This window comes from Fusarium subglutinans (assembly GCF_013396075.1).
Source record: "Fusarium subglutinans strain NRRL 66333 chromosome Unknown NRRL66333_c0000064, whole genome shotgun sequence".
NCBI classification, from domain to species: Eukaryota; Fungi; Ascomycota; class Sordariomycetes; order Hypocreales; family Nectriaceae; genus Fusarium; species Fusarium subglutinans.
Window position 1 is genome coordinate 1 of NW_023502127.1, and position 20981 is coordinate 20981.

Here is a 20981-nt window from a genome sequence, read left to right on the forward strand (position 1 = left end):
TAAAAGACTTTCTTAAAAGACTAAGAAAGCTATTAAGTAAGAAAAAGAAGTACTAAAAGCCTTTCTTTATAATAAGGTTAAAGCTAAGAAAATAATAAAGTTAATTAAAAAAAAAAACTAGTATTAAATTAAGTCCCTAATTAAGCTATAGCTAGTAATTTACTTAAATAAATAACTTTCTAAAAGGTACTAACTAGGTACAGTATATAGCTATTAAATTTATTAAGAAATGCTAATATATAAGAAAAGCTTAACTTAACTAAAGAAAGTTTTATAATAATATATATATTAGTATAATTAGGAAAGAAGGTTAGAAAGAAGGTTTAGGGCAATTGGAAGGTAGTAGCAGAGTTAAGTTTATAAGTCAATCACAAGGTTAGAAAATACACTTTAACTTTAACATAATGGCATCAATACCGCAATAAGCCCACAGACAGCTCGCGAGACCGATCATAGCGGCCCATCCATTTGTCCATCCAGAAACGTTTGTGAATTCTGTAAAGACGAATTTGCTGGGCTGCTTAACTTCTTGAACGGCCAAGAGAGTTACGAGCGAGGCGATGAAGACGATAATCGAAAGCCAAAACACTGAGACAACGATACTTCCAAGAGCCGCTGGAAATCGTGATGCAGCTAAGAAGGCGATGGTACACAGGCAGATGTGGACGAGATAGACATGCCAGCTCTGACCAACATACGTCTCATTCGACAACGTTACCAACTTCAAGATCGACTGCGCAACAAAGAAACTACACGAGGCTGTAGCTCCCATAGTATATAGAATCGACATCCACCCCGTAAAGAATGCAGCGAATCGACGTGTTGAAGCTGGGAACGTCATGTAGACGATGTGATACTGGCCACCTACAGATGGAAACGCCGAAGCTAGCTCTGCGTAACCTGTTGCGAGGATGGACATGACGATGCCGCCGACGAGAAGGCCGTAGATGAGAGTTGGTCCAGCGCCGCATGAGAGAGGCACGGCCAGACCTGAAGCGAAAGCTACCCAGGAGTTCATAGTTGTGAAACCGAATGCAATTGTTGATACAAATGTGAATCGCTTTCGCAGGTTTGTTTGTTGATAGTCTACATTTTCAATTTGAGGTTTGTCAACTGGTGAGGGATCGCATGAAATCACTGAGGCAATGGCTGACTGCTCAGAGGGAGCCATTGCATGATGAGAGTCACCCTTCATGGTAGCGTACACGGTTCAATAGGTAGGGAAGCTGATTGTGATGATATTGGCAAGTGTCTCCCAGTGTTACTGCCCTAGAAGCGGCGGAAGTTCCATGTAAGATTAGTAGAGGAAAAGAAATGATGAGCGACATTGACATGATCCATTGATGTAGAGATGGGCAACATCTATATAGCCATCCTCTCCAGTGCTGTAGGAAGTCTCCTCCTGCTGGGGGTACTTTGATCAGGTACCCTGATGCGTGTACGGGTATCAGTCAGCCTGTCGATATGGTTCGTCCGGATGATGGGCACTCGGCGGATCTGAGTACAGGCTGGCGGGCGATGCTGCGATACTACACGACGACTCTGGCGCAGATGCTGTCGACGAATACTGAGAGTAACTGCTTCATCTTACTGTTGAACCTCACGAAAACCTCTGTCTTATCCGATCAGGGCAAGTCTGGGAGAACAGTACACCAGCCGAGATCAAAACAACTCTCGATAGCGGTATGGGAGAGCTTACAAAGAACAGTCAGTCCTTCGGCTGCTTCTCAAATAGATACATGCGTATAGAGGATGATGATGGCAATCCAGTCGGCAAGACATGGAGCATCAGTATGTGGGAGTCGCTTGGACGTCTTGAGAAATGGTCTGTGACGCCTAAGCACAAGGAGATCTTTGGTACACAGATCAATCACTTTCATCGGATGGACCGGGAAGGCGAGGAAGCCAATCTTAATCTTTGGCATGAGCTCATGGTGTTACGAAAGAAGGATCAATCTTTTATGTACTATAACTGTCATTGGAAAACAGGCATGCTGGCAGCGGTTTGGAATAAGTAAGATCGGATTCTTGCACTAGTTATATCAAGTAAGTACAATGAAGAAGATTAAACACAAACCAACGAAATTCGAATTTTGAAGTATGATGAGGGCCCCATTTGCAGAAACTCAAATCTTTGGCTTTTATTCTCCCAGCGGTCACATACTCGTCCCAACGTCTCTTCTCAAGAGCCCTCTTGGCTTGAAGAGAATCATGCTCTGAATTTCCCAGATGATCTCATAAATATGCCTCCTCTTCATATCATTTTGAAAGACGGCACAAGGGGCAAACGGGGACTACATCCGTTGCAAAGGCTACCCATTGTTTTGTCTTTGCCCGTGCACGTCGAATCCGAACAGCCTCTTTCGCAATACTGTTAATGCTGTCTCTCACTTTCCCTTGGCGGAGATAGGTGTCTGTGATATCCGTGATCTCTTGGATAGTTGAGTTTCCATTGTTGACAGGACGCCAGTCGTCGAAGGGGAATTCAAGCAGATTTTCTCCAGCATCAAGTCTGTATGCCTGCTCTGGCTTGGTGCTCTCGGCATACTTGGCCTTTGTGTTAGTTGTTCTTTTGGCGTAGGTCTTTAAATTTTGGTAAGCTTTACTGTATGATTGAAGTCCAAGTCGGATAAACTCTTCTGCTCCAGGTCCAAAGGCTTCCTCAATCTCTACCTGAATACCTGCCCCAATACTGAGAAGAACCGAGGGAACCTTTTCGTGCTGAGCGTAAACGTTGACTTGATCTAGAGTGAGAGCCAAGAAATGAGAGACTTTTAAGTCGCCATCTATGTACTTGATACCCCCGATCTCTATCGGGTCGAAGTGGAGTGGACGGGCAGATATGGCACATGCAACTTGCCAAATAGCGGCTGAGCTGTTGGTCCCCAGTTCGCCATCAGGAACGCCATGACTGCTCCACATGTATGGTCTTGCGGGACCTCCTTCAGCAAAAGTAGAAATAACAAAACTGGAAACTTTAGTTTGTAGTCAATGGGGATAGGAGGGTTTCGCTCACGTTCGAGGATAGCGTCCACCGTCTTTGAAAGTTTGATCTTCGGTGAAATATCTGTCTTTAAGAGTCTCAATTTCGGGTGTGAACCTTCCTTTCATCCCATTACGCTTGCTGCTTATCATGATCTGTTTGAAGGCCTCACTAGCTTTGGAAGATGAATACTTAGTTCGTAAGGGGAAAAACGTTGGTGCGGCGTGGAACACTCGGGGATGGCCAAAAACGGCATTGGCGAAGTGAATAAAGCCATCAATAGCTTCATCCGCTGACATCCGTAACCTTCCCAGCATGATACTGTTCAGACTTAGAAGCCTGTCAGCTGATGATATAGTAGAAAGTGCTTCTTGCTTACCCTCCAATTGATGTCCCAGCTATATAGTCGAAGTAGTGACAGGGGAGAAATTCATCAACTCTATCTGAGTCCAAGACTTCTTTGAGCATATCCATGTTGTGCTCTCTGTGTCTCATTCCCAGATATGAACGACTCAAGTAGGCCGGGCCGTCAGGGTGAACTATTTCGAGTTGCCTGATTCGGCGCATGAGACGCTTTAAGATCAGAAGACTTGAGAGAGCACAAACACCTGCACCATCTGAAGAATTTTGTTAGCTTAACACTCTACTATCGAGGGTCTAGGGATCTTGCCAAGTGCCAGGACTAATTGTTCCGACCAAGGCTCTGCGTTGTTGACAATGTCAAAATCTAGGTCAAGAGAAGGAGAAGGAGCAGAAGGACTTCCGTCGTCATCCATCTCTTTAATATTTGCACCTTCTTCCTTTTGCTTTCCCTTGCCTGGCTTTGTGTGGCTTGCGACCTGGACAGAATATTCTTCCTGTAGCTCCGTATACCACTCCCAAGATGGGCTGTTTGTGAGGGAGCTTACTTTACCCACGACGCGGTTAACCGCTTCTATTAGCTGCAAGACATTTTCAGACTGCCCCACCTGTACTCGAGACATTTCTGAGATACTGCAAGCTAACTCTTCAATGTATTCTGTCGTGAGAAACCCGGGTACATCTGCCAGTAACGCAAAGCCAGCCCACAGTGGACTGTCTTGCTCAAAGGCTTCATGGGGATTCCTGCGCATCCTACGTCGACATTTAGCAAGACGTAGTGCACTCATCATGCGGGATGTTGCTGATATATCGAAGGCTTCGATGATTCTCTGTAGTATTGGCAGGGCCTCGTTGTATCTCGCTCGTCCTATAAAAGAGTCGGCCAGTGCTAAGCTTAGATAGGTTCCATCGCGACGCAGCATGAGACTGGACCCCTTTCTCGACTCCAGTGTTGTTTTGAGACAGACTTCTGCTTTCTCCTCCTGGCGGAGAATGTTGTAGCAATTCGCCAGCTCAGCTATAACTATTCCAAGTTGCATGGACGTTTGTCCGTATTGGGAAATAATGTCTTTGGTTGTCGATTCCAGGATTTTTGTAGCTTCCTTGTATTGTTTCCTTCGAGCCAGCAATAGTCCATGTAATGCCTTTGTATCTAGCGCGGCAGTGAGTGGAATTTGGATCGCGCCCAGCTTTGTTAGACTGCAGAAACTTGTTGCTCCCAAACATTCCATAGAAGATGGATTAATGCGTGACAAAGGCTGCCAGTTGGAGAAAGCCTCCGCAAGACGGTTATCTGATGTTCTGTCTCCAGCTGTCACGACTTCGTTTGATAAAAACATCGATAATATGTATCCAACCATGGCATTACTTCTTTCGTCGGTGTTTGACTGGGCTGATAAGAAGCCAAGCTCTAGTGGCATATGGCTACTGTTTTGAACTGCATCGAAGACTTCGGAAATTTCACTGAAAAGCGCTCCGCAGCTGTTCAATGTCTCTGCAGTAACGAGGCTCAATATCCACCTCGGTAACGATAATGGGAGGGCAGGGTAATCGACTCCTAGAATATCCACAACCTGGTACAGAAGTTCAAAGAGCGATAACAGGTAGCCTTCTCTCCTATAATACAATTGTGTTAAATAGTAACAACTAACTGGGATAGTGACAATCTCACGCTTTGAGGTTTCGAGGCAGGAACCAGTCTTCGATGTCTGCGTCTGTAATTCCCGATAGTAAAGGCAGTATCGAAGTCTTTACAACATCCATAAACCTGTCACTCATCTCTTCTCCTATTATCTCGGTATTGATTGACGGAAACGCCTGAAAGGTAATAGCCAAGCGCTCTAGAGACACGACGCGCTCATTGATTATTGACATGTCCTGGCCAGGCTCAAGGTCAGGCTGTCCTTCATTCGTCACTCGGAAGTAGGCAACGGAGGCTTTGATGCTGATTTCGAAGTAACTATGGTGTGCTTCCGAAACTTTGCCTTGGAAAAAAGGTCTATTGGCATTGTAGAAATCCACAAGCCATTCAGGAACTCCCGCCTGCAGGGGAAGTCTCTCGATGATCTCTCCAGTTGATGACCAAGTCGCCTTTGGCTCACATGCTCGCACGAAAAGGTCAATAGGAACCAGTTCACAACTGAAGGATCGAAGAAGTTGAGAGAACTTAAATAAGCCTTCTTCACTGGCTTCCATATTGAGGCAGCCTTGCGCAGAGCTGCAGTATGATTATGATGTCAACACGATGTCTGTTTCTCGATAACGGAAGCAGTCAAGAGAGATGAGCCCGATGGCTTTGGTGACTTTGTTAGTATTGATTTGACTGATAGATGTTTTTGACGGGCGATCTGACGGATGATGGAGGTTTCCCGGAAGTTGAGAGAGAACACGTTACTCCCAGACAGCTGAATGTTGCCGTCAGCCGCTATAGGACACAGGTCACATGTCGATTCGCAGCTCTTCCCTACCAATCATATCCCTCCTGTTCTGCGGGGGTCGCCATAAATAAAACTGCTCGTAAATTCAATTACCTAGGGGCATAATATATATTGTCGGAGAATCCAGCCAATGAGTCAATCAATTTACTCTACTTTTAACAATTTGAAGTGAGATATCATTTAGTTGCTATGAGTTGTGCTGAATATAGCCGTTCAACCATCCTGTAATTTTCGTCGGAACTCCTGGAGCTCGTCGATGAACTCCGGATACATGTTACGCAATCTGACCATATCTTGAAGCAGTTCAACGGCATCTACGAGTCCAGGTTTGAGTAGGTCGGGTATTCCACTGTGACCTTCCGCCAAGATCTTCAGCTCTCTATAGGCTTTCTTGCAGTTTATCAGCATTCCTGAGATCGTCGCTCCATCGATCATTGAGACGTTTCCCTCCTTCAGCTTCTCTTTGGTCTGCATACAGTTCATGATGAACCTGTTTACTGCAGCAGAAGGAAGCTCGACAGGGTCAGCAAATGGATCTGCTTCCTCTGTTTCTTGATCATCAAAGAAGAACGTGACCCACTTCATCATGTCGTTGGGGAGTCTCAGGCTTTCCAGTGAGATACCCAGTCCCTGACAGACCTGAATGCAGTGTAGCACGTGTGGCGTGATTTGGGACTCTCTATCTGCCCCTCTCGCTTCCAATTTAGACAAGAGGTGTAAGACCTGCCTCAAAATACTAACTCGTTTCTGATCGGCTAAATGTAACAGCATGTACTGTGACATAAGAGGATGTATATTGAGCGACTTGGGGGGGCGAAGTAAGTCTTGCCAAAGATAAAATGAGACGCCACGCAGTTTAAATAGCCAGCTCGATATTACCGTGAAGCCAGACTTTAGTACTGCAATATCGGGGAATTCTTCTTCGTAGTCAGATAACCAACGAGTGTTCATCTTCCAAAGGTCGTTTACACAATCTTTGTCGCAAGACAAGAAAGGGAGTATTTGAAGTAGGTTGCCAGCGCTCTCGTGGTTCTCTTGAAGCTCAAGACGCTGTAGAGAACTTTCAAAGACCTCCCAGAGCGACCGACCTTCGAAGCTGAACTGAAGAAAGACTTTACGCTCCTCTGGGTCTTGGATCTTGAAGAGGTCTGAGAATTTGGCACCTGGGTTGTCATAGGTTGCCAGATATTCGATCATAAAAGGAATGACATTTCGAGCTGCAAGAGGATGGCCTTGCACTGTACAAGCGATAGAATCAAGACTATCCCAAAAGGCCGAGTCTGCAGAGAGACCCGCAAGCGTACTTGTCAAGATTCTTATTGTATCGTCGTGACTCAGAGGAGACAGTCGGAGCTCTCGAAAGGCTCGATCCGCACGTTTCAAGTTGGAGTCCCTGGTGGAAACCAAGATGTGTTGTGCTGGGTACTTCAAGATGATGGGGATTTGAGAGTATCCAAAAGCTTCAAGATCGTCTATGATAAAGAGCGAATCTCTGTTGCACCTATGTCCCAGCCATTCGATGAAGATCTGAATACGCTCAGTCATGGGAGTGCTTCTCCATCGTTCCTGATTATCGGCCGGACTCTCAATCATGTCGAACCCAATTCTTGTTGACAGCTTGGAGAGAACACTGTCGAGTGTCTCTCCGTCTTGGGGGCCTAAGAGGAAGACATTTCTGCGGTCTCTCTGCCTAGCTGCGAACTGAAGAAGTAGTTCGGTTTTGCTACAGGGACGTTAGTATCCTGTATCAAAAGCCAGGGTACTCAAGACTTGTACCCTATTCCTCCAATACCCTTTACTACAGTGAGACTTGGGTGAGTTCCACCTCCAGCTAACGACGATTGAAGAGTATCCAGCTCCGTGGATCGCCCAAAGAAAGGCTTGGTCGATGTGAGCTGATGTTGAATACCGTTCATTTCTGTGCCCTCCCACCAGAAACCTCGATCGGGCGGATATGCATGGGCAAGAAAGCGTGGCTGGCCAAACATCTACCGATCATATTAGGACTTATCTACTGGTCTATTTCATCGTGGGCTGGTACACGGCGCTCTGGTCGAGCATGGGGCTGCTGGACGCCACCAGTGGTCACGTCATTAAGCAAATTCCACAGTTCCATGCTGATCGTCGTGAAAGGTCCCAGTTTTGACTCAAACTTGCAGATCGAGCTATGGTCAACATCCATGATCATGTACGCCTGGCGTGTTCCGAGGGTCGCGGATGCCTGTGTCACAATCTTTACAGACAGTGTGAGTCAGCAATCGTGCAGCAGACGACACTAGGACTTACGTGTTGATTGGTGCCTTTAACCCGCATTTTGAGGCCTTCTGCAAAGCATCGAAAGGGTGGGCATGGATCAAGATCGAAGAATGCTGCAGTATCCCAAACAGAAGCAGTGTTGAAGGCCTGAAGTATTCTGACAGTCTCTGGTCTGACGCCTCCGATTGTATGTGCGGTCGCGACCAAAAAGTTGCTCCAATCCGCCTTTGTCGAACCACTGTGCGGTGTCGCAAGAAAGACAATGCCGCACTGCGATATTGTGATATTTGTGTAGTTGGAAGTAGGATGGAGTTGTGCCATAGCCTAGAAAATACGGTCAGTTGCCGAACACCGATATGTTCGTGGGACCTTACCTTTCGTACAACCAGTCCTCCCAAAGAATGAGATACGAATAACAGAGGACGTGCTTTCTCCTAAATTTATCTGATCAGCAATGTGCTTATCGAACACCCCTCAAGTAATAGAAGCTACCTCGTCCCCAGTTCGCACTTCGTTCAGAGACCGTAGAAGAGTGTCGGCCCAGTTCTCCAGTTCCATCACGGTACTTCTGTCCGTAAGGTCCGAGTCATAGCCAAAAGTCATGATGCGACTGTTCTCGAAGTTTGGGTGCTCCGGCAGAAGGTCTCTCAACCACATTTTACCACGATCGGTAGTCCAGGTATCAATAGCATTCCCGCCCAGCCCGTGAACCGCACAGATGCTTGAAGAGAGTTAGAGCTTTGCATCAATAGCCCTGTGCAAGAAAAAGCTTACTCGAACTTTGCATTGGGCTCTTCATAGAGAATGGTGACTCCCTTGAAGTTGTCCTCGACAACCCAGTCTTTCCAACACGACTTCTTATCCTTTCCACGTCGGGCTAGAGCTTCATTCTTTAAGGACTCACTCTCGAAAGAGATTGTCCCAACTGGCAGGCCATTCTGGAGACAGAGAGTTGTTTCTATCCAACGCTTTACAGTCGGCTGAGAATTGTTGAGCAGTGGTGCAGCTTGCTCCCCTTTACCTTTTAAAGTCGAAGGTGGTGAAGTCAATTCGGTTTCATCTTTCGGCTTTGCGTCTTCGTCTTCCTCAGGTGTTGATGCTGAGGTTTTACCCAATAGTGACTTGGACTTTCTTTTAAAGTGCTTAGTAACCCGAGAGAAGTGAGACTTAGAGGTCGTCTGCGGCTTGATGCAAAGATGCTTAACAAAGTCAAGATATTGTTGCTTGGTAGTACCAGCGGTGATCTCATGGACCTTGACTGTTCTCTTGCTTTGCAATGGCATTTCAGCAGTGCAACAAATCAAAGTAGAGAATTCAAGGTAGGATCTAGTAAGCTGAATAGTGGATTCGGTCGATTAAGTCGGGGAGATCGAGTATCCGGGGAGTTTTGCCATTGAAAATGGAACTCAAACCAAGCAAATGAGGGATTTAATTTTCAGTCCGTAAGATAAGCAATTAGGCCCCTTAGTAAGCTTCATTTATCATTGGATGAGCTGCCAGAGTGCGCAGCCTGATCGCCCGTTCTGTATGTAGGTGCATTTCAGCTTGCAAGGATCTAGTTGAGTGAGGCTGGTGCACCAGCCACACTATGTGTGGCTTCCTACCCTATGGGGCTTTGACTCCCGATTTTTAATGTTAAAACCGGAGGGAGTGCTGTTGTTTACATAGGTCTTCAGGGAGAAACCCCTTTCTGGCCGGATAACTGACTGAAATCTCCAGGGTAAGGAAAGTCAATATCCTAGTAAACTACCCAATAATCTCCAGCCAGATAACGGACGGCTCAAAGCTTGGCGGGTTATGGAAAGGATCTTTTCCAGATTTTATGGCTTCTAAGTTGTAGATTATGTAGATAGACGGCCGCTCGCCACAGCAAATTCTGCTTCATTGGCTTAACTTCTAAGTCTAGCGTATGTAGCCGACTTTAAATCAAGACAACATCGACAGACAGCGGCCGTTTGGGTAACAGCTCAGAGACTTGGATACGCTACAGTTAAACGTTAGCTTTGAGAAGCCAATATATACTTTGTTATCAGTTATCTTGATCCCCGTCAACTTGGGGGACTTCTCCTCTAGACTAAGATTTTATCCCAAGTTTATCCTGAGCCCATCTGGATCTTCTCGCCGTTCAGTGTGGATTCAGGAAAGTTGTTTCACATGAGCTAATGCTGATACAGTTTGTATTCTAGTTTAATGATATAATGCAGCGCCTATGATACAGCCTGATAGCCTTAATACAATTCCAAAATCCAACCTTCCAATCTTCTAAACAGTCTGACTCAATTCCTTCATCAACTGAAATACTCCAGGAGTCTCAACCCAAGATGCAAGACAATATCCAATCATCAGACAAGCTTCTTCCTTCGTTTCATGCGAATACATTCCAGGTCTTTGAGATGCGGCTGATACTGGACTACTCAACATCAAGCGCCAGAAGTGAGGGTTATACTCATTCACAGATCTGTAAAGCTTGACAATCTGGTCCTTAACCTTCTTGATAAGCTTAGAGAGATGTTCTGTGCTGCCCAAGAGGATGTCAGAACGCGACGCTACAGCACTGCCGACAAGTTCACCACGAATGAGCCCCACGATCTCTGGTGGGATAGTGCCGTTGAGAGCTCGTGCGGTGTTCTGAGCAGACTGCAGGTCAAGCAGGATTCTCACTTTGATGAGCGTCACAGCGGCCGCGTGGCCCAGGCTGAGATATTTTCCGTTCGACCAAGTCTCCAAAGGTTCCTCCAGGACATCCGCGTTTCTGATATCGAGATATGGTTGATCCATGTCGCCCCAATCATACTTTGACTCTGAGCCAGTGGTCGCGTACCACTTGACGAAATCGTAGGCTTCCTGATCCCTGTCGAGCCGGATGTACAAATGCGGCACAAGATCCCTCACACCCATGTTGTCGCCCCGACAAAGATGAAGCATATCAAGCAGATGATCCAAGGCCTCTTGAACAGCATCAATCTTACCACCTGGCGCGCCATAAACCTGAAGTAGCACGTCGACCATATGGTATCGCGCACGCATATACGCGCGCGTCTCATGAATGCCCCAAAAATGCCCAACGCCATTCTCAAAGATGTTCGGAGGCATAAACATATCTCCAGGGTGGTCGCGAAGTTCCTGCTCCTCCTTCTCTACCGCCTTGCGTGCCTTTTTGACGATGGTGCAGCCATTTTTGTGATGGCTTCGGTCAGCTGTTTGATGCGATGCTCCGCAGTAATACACTGCCTTGCAGCTTGAGCAGCGCTTCAAAAGATCTGTGTTTGCCTCGCCACAGGCTACCAACTCGCAGACTCGAGGAGTGAGCTCGCGTGGTTCTGGCAATGGCATGACGCGTTGTGGTGTGCTTTTTTGCTTTTTGCTTTTTTGGGTTTGATCTGACGCGGGGGGAAGTGAAAATTGGTGATTTGGGTATGAGGTGAGAATGGGTCGGTTTCAAGAATTGCAATGAATTTGGCTTGTAGTTACGCGCGACAGAAACGTGAGAAGTACCTGGTTATAAGGCAAGACGTGGTGTCACTTTCTGACGGTGATGATATAATTGATCGGATGCTTGAGGCAAGAGAGGGGCATCACCAGACCCGCACGTGACCAGGAGGTAGATCGGCTCGGCAGATATGATAAGGTTAAGCTACGCCTAGAGTCATCGATCGTATAGAACTTTTCAGCAGGCGTATCCAACTCGCGGACTACGTCACTCGAAGTACCTTAGGCTAGATTTCAATCTTGTTAGTGTTATCTCACATATGTTGGAGATGTCCAGCAAGTGAGAAACATACAGCTATTTCTGTCTCGGGTTAGCAAACCTCTAGCACACTATCCCCGTGCTATATCCGGTCCTAAACTCCCAATACACATACATTACAAAAAGATGAACCGGCATTCTTTCATTCATATGCTACAAACCCTGAAAGTCCGCAGTCACAACAACACTCTCAGCCATCTGATGCTGATGATCTATAGCTCTGCTCTCTCGTAACAGCCACGGCCTCTTATACCCTTGCTTCCTGCTCCACCTCCTCAAAAACGGAGCAATAATTGTACTCATTGATACCAGCAATTCTGGCTCGTCCTGAATGTTGGGTCGAATCACTCGTACGAGTAAAGGTGCGTCGACTCGCCCGATAAGATACGCCTCAGAGTCCTTCAGAGTCCAAGGTGTTTGCTGTTGCGCTATCATTCCCTGCATGCGATCTTGACAAAGTGATACCTCGGTCGAGAAGAGGGATGTTGTGTTCCTCCATTCCTCCCTCGGACCTCGACATTTGACTAGGTCCGTTTCGAAGCACCTCGTCGCCACATAAGCGAAAGTCGCTACTTCCTCGGAGTCGGCAAGTATTCGGGCCCAGAAGCTCTGCTTCTCGATGGGAATTTCGAAGCATTGAACTGCCACTCCTTGAGGGATGTAACCAACAACAAAGTTCTCGCCCTTCCTATCTACACCTGTGTCTTGCAATAGAAACAGGACGGCGATAGCAAGCGTCTCCAACTCTGCTTGTAGTTCACGGTCTAGCCTTTGATAATGTGCTCTGAAGTCTTCATGTCGCAATACATCCAGGATGTCAGAGCCCTGAAGATTCTCCCAGAAACGAGGCTTGGTAGCAAGGTCTTCTACATAGGCTGGTAGGACATCTGCGAGGAGCTCTCGTAGTCGCACCCGTCGGGCTATGCCAGTACAAAAGCTAACCTGGACGGCGGAAGGCCCTTCTAGATCGGCGATAGAAAGAAATCTCTTGGCAAGAATATTGGACTTCTTGGTCTGACCCAGTCTCTTCACCCACGTCTGGGCGAAGTTCAATATCCCCACAGCGCTTTGCCCGCCCTGCAAACCAAGCCCTAGCTGCCTTTCAGATACTTCCCAGTAGCTTGGGAATGTTCCCAGGTCCTTCAACCATGGAATAGACTTCCGAACCTGTTCTTGAGGGGACATTCTGCAGGCTTGGTTTATCGAGACTCTTGAGCCGATGATCATTTTTTCATGGCGAGGGAAGGTTGAGGTGATTTTGGTGTTGTTTTTTGATACAGGGCTCCAATGTAGAACAGGCGATTGGTGACTTTCTGATTCTGTCGAGTCGGAGGTAATCAGGCCACCACCAATCGATATTGCGTGGATGTTCTGGGTGTCATCTTTGGGTACAATAAAATCTCCGGGACCCCATGTGTCGAGCAAATCTTCAGGACATACCTTCAAGTCGAACTTCTTATCACAATCTGAAAACACCCTCGACCTTTCGAAACTATCAAAGTACTGAAAGGCAAAGACTCGGCGCTGAATCATCTCACCAAAGCAGCTCAAATCCACGGGAGTCGCAAGTATACATGGCCCAGTAAAGGATGGACCCCAAATCTGGTTTCCTATCAGGAGTATACGTTTCAATGGAGTGTCCAGAAAGAAAGGCCTAAAGGGCTCGCAATGACCTTGTGCGTAAAGAAAAAAGGCGAGAGAAAGGAACTGGGCCATCAGTGAGTCCCGCAGCTGTGGATTCAAACCCTTGATACTAGTTTCTGAATTTGTGAGTGATACCAAAGGTCCAGGCTCTGATGCCAAGTCAGGGCAGACTCGTTTCAGCTCAACAGAGAACTCCTGTCTTGCGAGAAAGCTGAAAGAGTCACAACAACCGCCAACCTCCTGAAGGGCACCGATGGCTTTGTGCAGATGCTGTAAAACATATGGAGCAGCTTGGGCTGATTGGCTAGTCATCAGAGAGGGGATTGCAGTCGTGTTGGCGTTTTCAAAGACAACAGATCCAAACTGGAGGTTATACGACCCGTCGGGCATAGGACTCACCCCTCCGATACCGCACCAGTACGCAATAGTCTCACGAATTGAGTTATCACGGTCATTCTTGATACTCATCTTACCTTGGCTAGGAGGTAACGGGACTGCCAGCATTGCCCCATCCTCCTTGCTGGTGTGGAGACATCCTGGGAGATGAAAATCGTGAAAATACGATCCAACATCGTGCACGTCGATCTTGGAATATATCCATGGCCCATGCTGGGCCCTTTCGAGTAGTTCATCAGCAATGTCATCCGTCGAAATGCCTAATGCTTTCAACTCCAACAGCCAGGAATACTCGCCAACGGCGACTTTATCAAAAGAGTTCCTCAAGATGTCATGGACTGTATCGTGATCAACATCATAAATTGCAGTCCTGAGAGGGCGTGTCCATTGGTCCATATCTCCTAGGTCATCATAGTATTCAGGGACAGTGGCGGAACCATCATTCGAGTCATCATTGCTTTCGCTTTGACTCCAAACAGTGGAAATGTTGTCGGTAGTGATAGTGCTCGCGTCGTTGATTTGAGGTTCGATTTCGGTAAACGGTAAGCCAAAGTAGATTGCACCCAAAGCCTTTTCGATTTTGGACTGTTTAATCTCTGAAGATGACCAAGGGTTGGCAGCAGACGAGCTTAGAAGTTGTTGAAGTATTTGCTGTGCTTTTAGTTGGGAAACCATATTGCTGCCATATAGCGGTGGCGGTGATGTCGCTGGAAAACACTTGCTCCATATGACATTCCACTTTGCGACATTGCCAGAAACGCTCCTGACCTCCGATTTGAGTTCCTCGAATTCTCTAGGCAATAAAACCCCCGTTTGTTCAATAGTGCCTGGTTGATTGCTAGCTTTGCAACTCAGCATATGGTCGTGTAGCCTCTCCCGTGCATCCAGCCCACGAAATTCGTGGCGGCAGCGTGGGCAATAAACACATATCTTTTTTATTGAAGTAGTTGTAATTGATTCAGGGCCATCGTCTCTCCGCACCTCTCTTAGCAGGACGTCTCTCAGCACATGCCGTCTTGCGATGTGCTGCGTGACATATGATATGCTAGTAATTCGAAGGCCTCGACAACTCTCATACCGAGCTGGATCATATTTTTCAAAGGGGCATGCCAAGTATTGGCGGGATGGACTATTGTGCTGGGGATATCTAAGAGCTGCGACCTTGCCTGTTTCGTCGTCTTCGCTTTCGGTGACATCTCGGTCAGTTTTGTCGCCGTGACCCTTCTGCTGACGCTCCTCTTTATCTCTTTGGCGATGGGAGTAGTTCATGATGCAAAACGGTTGATTCAGGCGGAGTAAAAAGAATAATTCAAGTCTTTTGTAAAGCTTGCAGAAGAATTTACAGTGTCAGCCCCTGCGTTAAGAGAGGGGTTTTATTGCAAGCTGACGGCGCCCGCCTCATCTTCCGTTACGCAGCAAGGTTGTTTTCCTTGTTGCATTCAGCCGCAGGCATGCTGTTCGCTCTCATTCGATGGTAGTCGAACTACCGAGGTACTTGCATCCATTTATGGCGCTTGTCCCGCCTGTCGGCTGGCCTCATTAGTGGTTCGCCAGCTCTGCCTTAAAACCCCTGGCCAATTACATTCACAGACGATTAATCGAGACAACGCTCAAAAGGGATATATGCCTCTCAACTAGGAATGGATAGATAGTGAAGCTGTCGAAAGAGGCGCAGGTTATAAGTAGAAACCGGGTCTGTTGGTCTATTACCATCTACCTATGACAGGCACGTATAGCTCTATCAGTGTTCTAAAATTAACTGACATGGAATTGAGAGGGGATTTGTGGGCGCTTGGATAACCAGTAATCAGCCCGCTGAGGCGCGGCCCCTCCCTTCCAGGGAAGTTAGTAGGTGTACCAGCCTGTGCGGCGACTGTCAGGCTGCAAAAATACCAAAGCCATTGAAGCCATTTGAATCTTCTACCAACCCCCCCGATCCCGGCAGAATTCTCCGGGTCGACTCCACGACGGATCTCGCCTCCAGGAGCACTTGTCCTTTCTGCCGATTTTTTTGGAGGGCCATTCGTGACGGAAACAAGAACTGCTGCGCCAGTTGCCAGTCCATCATCCAAACCCTCCAGGATGGACAATCGATGACCAGCGATCTAAAATCAATTCAAGAAAATCTTCGGATTTCGCTCTCGCTGCAGCAGCAGCAGCAGGACTTGGGCTGGATCCAAACACGAATCAATGGTCAGAATGTTAGTCGCCACATTTCTTTTGGTGGAGTTCAATTCGTTCACCCCAAGTATGCAGATCACCAGCGAATCAAAGCGTGGTTGGAAACGTGCCGAGAGAAACATGAATCCTGTAACGAGCAGCAAGCAATGTCGAGTCGCGGCTTGCATGGGCTCTCGGCGTCATGTCTAAGATTAATCGACGTTGGGTCTCGCCTAATTGTGCAAACGCTGCATTCTGTCTCCTTCGTCACTCTCTCCTATGTCTGGGGAGACGCAGCCTCACGCACCTTTGAGGAAAAAGCGCTAGAACCCGAGTCAAATCATGTGAGCGACGACGTATGTCCAATGGATAGACAGCCAATTGCTCTTCTCGAAGGTAACCTTCCTCAAACCTTTGAAGACGCTATTGGTTTCACGAAGCGTCTAGGAGAGCGATACATCTGGATTGACGCCTTGTGCATTCCTCAAGATGAACCTGACATTAAAGCATAGCAGATCTCGCAGATGGACCAGATTTACTCCTGTAGTATCTGTACCATCGTTTCGCTCGAGTCAGGCGTCGATGGAGGATTGCTAGGGTCCAGCTACAAATCCTCAAGAAATGTCGACCAATATTTGGAAGTGTTACCTGGCGGCTTGGAAATAAGTGCCTCATTAATGGACCTCACACTAATCATGGAAGAGTCTCCCTGGGAAACTCGAGCTTGGACGATGCAGGAGCATTTGCTTTCCAGAAGAACGTTGTTTTTGGCAAGCAACAGGTATTTTTCGTTTGTGGCGAGATGACGACGAAAGAAAGTTGGGCCCAACCCCATATTGAGGCATACGCTGTTGATCCTGATTGAATTCCTCAGGATGAATGGGCAGAGTATGATTTTCCACTACGAATAGCGACCCAGTGACACAGTTTGAGGCATACATACCAGACTTGTGCCACTCTCTACTCGAATCGCAACCTTACCTTCCCCAGCGACCGCTTGCGGGCATTTGATGGCCTGCAAGATCGACTATCAAAACTATACCAAGTCGAGTTTGTCCATGCTATGCCAGTCGGCGATGAGAACTTCCTCAGAGCCCTGCTCTGGAGGCACTCATCCATAAACCCTACTCTACTGCGCGACTTCAATTCCCCTCCATCAACTCTTCGTCGATGGCCTCACTGGGCCTGGCTCAGCCATCCTGGAACAATCGACTATGATCCTATCATCTTCTTTAGTCACCGCCGGAGCTATGCGAAGCACCTCAAGCTTCCTGACCCCAAGGTATGGTATCAAGGACCGAACGGGTAGTTCTACTCACTAACGAGCACAATAACGAGCACACTAACATTAAACAATGGCGATGAAGCTTCCTCTTCGAACTTTGTTGTCGATATGGCAAACATACGAGTGATTCAATTGTCCGGACTGGCATTGGACATTGATATTACGCAGTGGTCTCAGCGGAAAGCAAATGATCCATCATTGGAGGTATGGCGCAACTATGATTTCTCCACCGCTCGGGGATCAATCAACTTCCATATGAAAATGGTGGTTGATGCTCAGCGAGACAGTAAGCTTAACCTCCCAGAAGGGACTCGATACATTCGCCTTCTGCGCCTCAACTCAAGGGACCGACCAAAAGTGCCCTGGGTTTTAGTCCAGAATAGGTCACATCAGGTTCTGAAGCCACAGGCTACTCTAAACGGCAGCAACCAGTTTGTTTCCACCACAAATGAAAGTGGGCCAAGCACAGAGACAGAATTCTCGTCTGCTATAGACTGGATAAGCCGCAGTGATGGCCCGGTCGAGATGGAAACGGACTCTGCTCTTCTTGTAGTGGGGATCACCCCCGCTGAGACTGTCACCAGAAGGCTTGGTATTGCATATACTAGAATGATGGACTTCTTAGTTGCCGGTGCTGTAGTAAAGGAAGTACTTTTGGGAGACTAGATGCCCGCATCGGGGTTGTTAACCTTAATCAACTTGCGCGGTAGCAAATAGCTTCAAGGTGGGCTGTTAGACGAAGCTTAATGCCCACTGAGATTTATCTCCAACCGTTAGCATCAGTCGTAGTTCCCTCGAGATCCTTGGTCTCTGTAACACCATTTTCGGCTTATTTCCGAGTATCGGAAAATCGGAACCAATACCGAGTTGCTCTTGATCCATTGCCTCAACCTGATAGGCTTCTCACGTCTTGGCTTTATTTTAAAGCTAATGATGGACATCATCCGAGGGAACTAAACTTATTCTATCTTCTGATGGTGTGCACTGGTGCAGTGCTCCAACCCCGGTTTCAACCCCCGCACACTCATTCCAATCAATCCCTTGTTACCCCGGATTACCCCGGAATCGGTTATTGCAGGTTGGACAACGTTGAATCCGAGGCGCGGGGTAATTAATCCTGGGAGATTGTTGTGATACTCCCTGACTCCATAGTAGATAAGAAGGTGTTGGCCCTGCTAAAAGAGAAAGGCCATGGCAGATCCTAGTCCCATTCGCATTTCCATATCTCGACCATTCAAGTCAATATCTCGAGCTCTTCCCTCCATCATTTGACAGCCGCTTCCTTACCTATTTACCAACACCAACGTCTTTGCCGCCATGTCAGACAAGATCGATGAGGTCGGCGGTCCTAGGATCAGCCAGGATGAAAACCCCAAGAGCGAACAACAAGCGTTCGACCCGATACTCGAGAAAAAGGTAATTCGCAAGGTTGACCGAAATCTTGTCCCGATCCTCTTCCTGCTCTTCCTCTGCGCATTCATAGATCGGTAAGACCTCCTCTGAATATGCTCGGGCATAATCTCTAACATGATCTGATGTGCAGAATCAACATCGGTAATGCTCGAATCCAAGGCTTGGAAGCCGACCTCAATATGTCGGGCGAAGACTATAACATCGCGCTATTCACCTTCTTCATTCTCTACATCCTCCTCGAAGTACCTTGCAATATCTTACTCAAGAATATGCGACCGTCGCTGTTTCTCTCGGCTATCATGACAGCTTGGGGTATCGTCACAATCTGCCAAGGGCTCACCCAGTCGTTCGCTGGGCTGATTGCATGCCGCGTTATAATCGGTGGTCTTGAGGCTGGCTTCTTTCCGGCATGTGTGTACCTCCTCAGCATGTATTACTGCCGACACGAGTTGCAGTGGCGCTTCAACCTCTTCTTCTCCGCCAGTATCGTCGCTGGTGCATTTAGTGGTTTGTTGGCTTATGCTATCGCTCACATGGACGGGATTGCTGGATATGGTGGTTGGAGATGGATTTTCATTATCGAAGGTGCCGCTACCGTTGCCATCGCAATCTGGAGCTACTGGATGATTCCAGACTGGCCCGAGACTGCGAAATTTCTCAACGATGATGAACGAGCGCTGCTTGTTGACCGTCTTGCAGCGGATAAAAAGGATACTCACATGAATACATGGGATAAGAAAACAGCCAAGAGAATTTTCTCAGATGTCAAGATTTATCTCGGGTAAGTCACTTGTGAACCTCGCGAGTACAGTTTGTTTCTAACCCTGATAGTATCTTGATGTACATGGGTATTGTCACTACCAGCTACTCCGGCTCCTTCTTCACCCCAACTATCCTCAGACAGCTCGGATGGACGTCTATTCGAGCTCAAATCATGTCGATCCCTATCTTTCTGTTTGCAACCGTGTGTGCACTTGTTTCCGCCATCGCGAGCGACAAGACAAAGCACCGCTCGGGCTTTATCCTTGGAGGCTGCCTTTTCACGACCGTTGGATATGTGATTCTGCTCAACATGATGTCTGTCAGTGTCGCCATACGATACATGGCCCTCTTCTTCATCGTCGGTGGTGGGTATATCGCCCAGCCAATCGTGTTGGTCTGGGTGAGCAACAACATGGCAGGTCATTACAAATTGGGTGTAGCTTCTGCAATGCAAATTGGTTTCGGTAATATTGGTGGAATTATCGCTAGGTAGGTTCCTGATCTTTAATCTGAGGCGATGTCACTAACCACTGCACAGCAATATCTTCGTCACAACTCAAGCGCCCACATATCCTCTAGGATTTGGTTTAGGTCTTGGCCTTGTCTGGCTCTGTGGGCTCAGCTCGCTTGTCTTTTTGTTTTATATCAGACGAGAGAATAAGCTAAGAGATGAGGGTAAAAGGGACCACAGATACAACTTACCAGAGGATGAGAGGAATAACTTGGGGGATGACCATCCAAGCTTCCGCTTCACATATTAGATACACTAACAAAATCGCTCGATGGATTGAGTGGGGAAGTTAAAGATGCTCTAGTTGATTGCATGTTTGCCTAAAAGAAAGGCAATTCGGTTGAAAAGGCATTAACTTGTGGCTATACCGCGAACGCGTGGTGGCATTGCTAGCTACTGTTGTCTCTAGCCAATCAAACTATCTAATGGTGTCGTATTTATGCAGGCGCCTTGATTTGGTGCGGCTGAATCTGCCTTGTAATTCTGGTGGAGGCAGTGCACATTCACCAGAAGAAATACGACACTTCACCCCACTTCAATCCTTCTCCTTCTTTTTTTCGTATTAGCGGTCTTGCTTCAATGGATCCTCTATCCGTCTCGGCGTCCGTTGTAGGACTCTTAGGCGCCGGAGCCAAAATCACATCTTGTCTCTGGACATTCGCGACCAACGCTAGAGACGCCCCTCAACTTGCACGTCATCTTGTCTTTGAAGTAGCCGATATCACAGCCGCGCTTGGATCGCTTCAGGCCTACGTTTGCGGACAAGCTCAAGCCCCCGGGGAACGAGGGGCATTGATTCTGTTGGAACATGTTCTTACTACACTGACAGGATGTGTTACTACGTTCTCGGATCTCCAGAGCCTTATGGACCAGCTGAATCTAAGCCCTGAAATGGGGACTATTGATAAAATGAAGTGGGCTCGACAAGAGTCCAATATAGCTGCTGTTGTCCAGCGACTCCAAAATCACAAGTCGTCGTTGACGTTGATGTTGACCGTTTTACAGTGGTGAGGTTTCTTATATTC

General features: G+C 47.3%; 7 protein-coding genes across 7 annotated transcripts; 2 read left to right on the forward strand and 5 right to left on the reverse strand.

Moving 5' to 3' along the window:
- Positions 1 to 376: 376 nt before the first annotated feature.
- Positions 377 to 1195, reverse strand: FSUBG_6253 (amino acid transporter; the record flags this gene model as incomplete). The annotated part of the gene is made up of 1 exon (XM_036684432.1): positions 377 to 1195. The coding sequence occupies one exon, from the start codon at positions 1193 to 1195 to the stop codon at positions 377 to 379; it is 819 nt and encodes a 272-aa protein (XP_036538221.1).
- Positions 1196 to 1464: 269 nt separating this feature from the next.
- On the forward strand, positions 1465 to 2018 carry FSUBG_6254 (phenylacetaldoxime dehydratase family; the record flags this gene model as incomplete). The annotated part of the gene is made up of 2 exons (XM_036684433.1): positions 1465 to 1573; positions 1630 to 2018. 2 exons carry the CDS (start codon positions 1465 to 1467, stop codon positions 2016 to 2018), a joined length of 498 nt encoding a protein of 165 aa, XP_036538222.1.
- A 241-nt stretch (positions 2019 to 2259) lies between these two features.
- FSUBG_6255 (guanine nucleotide-binding alpha-3 subunit) lies at positions 2260 to 5539 on the reverse strand (the record flags this gene model as incomplete). The annotated part of the gene is made up of 5 exons (XM_036684434.1): positions 2260 to 2968; positions 3017 to 3304; positions 3363 to 3556; positions 3631 to 4960; positions 5016 to 5539. 5 exons carry the CDS (start codon positions 5537 to 5539, stop codon positions 2260 to 2262), a joined length of 3045 nt encoding a protein of 1014 aa, XP_036538223.1.
- A 455-nt stretch (positions 5540 to 5994) lies between these two features.
- On the reverse strand, positions 5995 to 9320 carry FSUBG_6256 (uncharacterized protein; the record flags this gene model as incomplete). The annotated part of the gene is made up of 8 exons (XM_036684435.1): positions 5995 to 6420; positions 6661 to 7504; positions 7558 to 7769; positions 7823 to 8014; positions 8068 to 8361; positions 8412 to 8471; positions 8530 to 8758; positions 8812 to 9320. 8 exons carry the CDS (start codon positions 9318 to 9320, stop codon positions 5995 to 5997), a joined length of 2766 nt encoding a protein of 921 aa, XP_036538224.1.
- Positions 9321 to 10299: 979 nt separating this feature from the next.
- FSUBG_6257 (MYND finger) lies at positions 10300 to 11370 on the reverse strand (the record flags this gene model as incomplete). The annotated part of the gene is made up of 1 exon (XM_036684436.1): positions 10300 to 11370. The coding sequence occupies one exon, from the start codon at positions 11368 to 11370 to the stop codon at positions 10300 to 10302; it is 1071 nt and encodes a 356-aa protein (XP_036538225.1).
- Positions 11371 to 11938: 568 nt separating this feature from the next.
- Positions 11939 to 15094, reverse strand: FSUBG_6258 (WD repeat-containing protein; the record flags this gene model as incomplete). The annotated part of the gene is made up of 2 exons (XM_036684437.1): positions 11939 to 14663; positions 14904 to 15094. 2 exons carry the CDS (start codon positions 15092 to 15094, stop codon positions 11939 to 11941), a joined length of 2916 nt encoding a protein of 971 aa, XP_036538226.1.
- A 3493-nt stretch (positions 15095 to 18587) lies between these two features.
- FSUBG_6259 (nicotinamide mononucleotide permease) lies at positions 18588 to 20967 on the forward strand (the record flags this gene model as incomplete). Its single annotated transcript, XM_036684438.1, has 5 exons — positions 18588 to 18757; positions 18814 to 19464; positions 19515 to 19934; positions 19984 to 20036; positions 20453 to 20967. 5 exons carry the CDS (start codon positions 18588 to 18590, stop codon positions 20965 to 20967), a joined length of 1809 nt encoding a protein of 602 aa, XP_036538227.1.
- Positions 20968 to 20981: the final 14 nt, after the last annotated feature.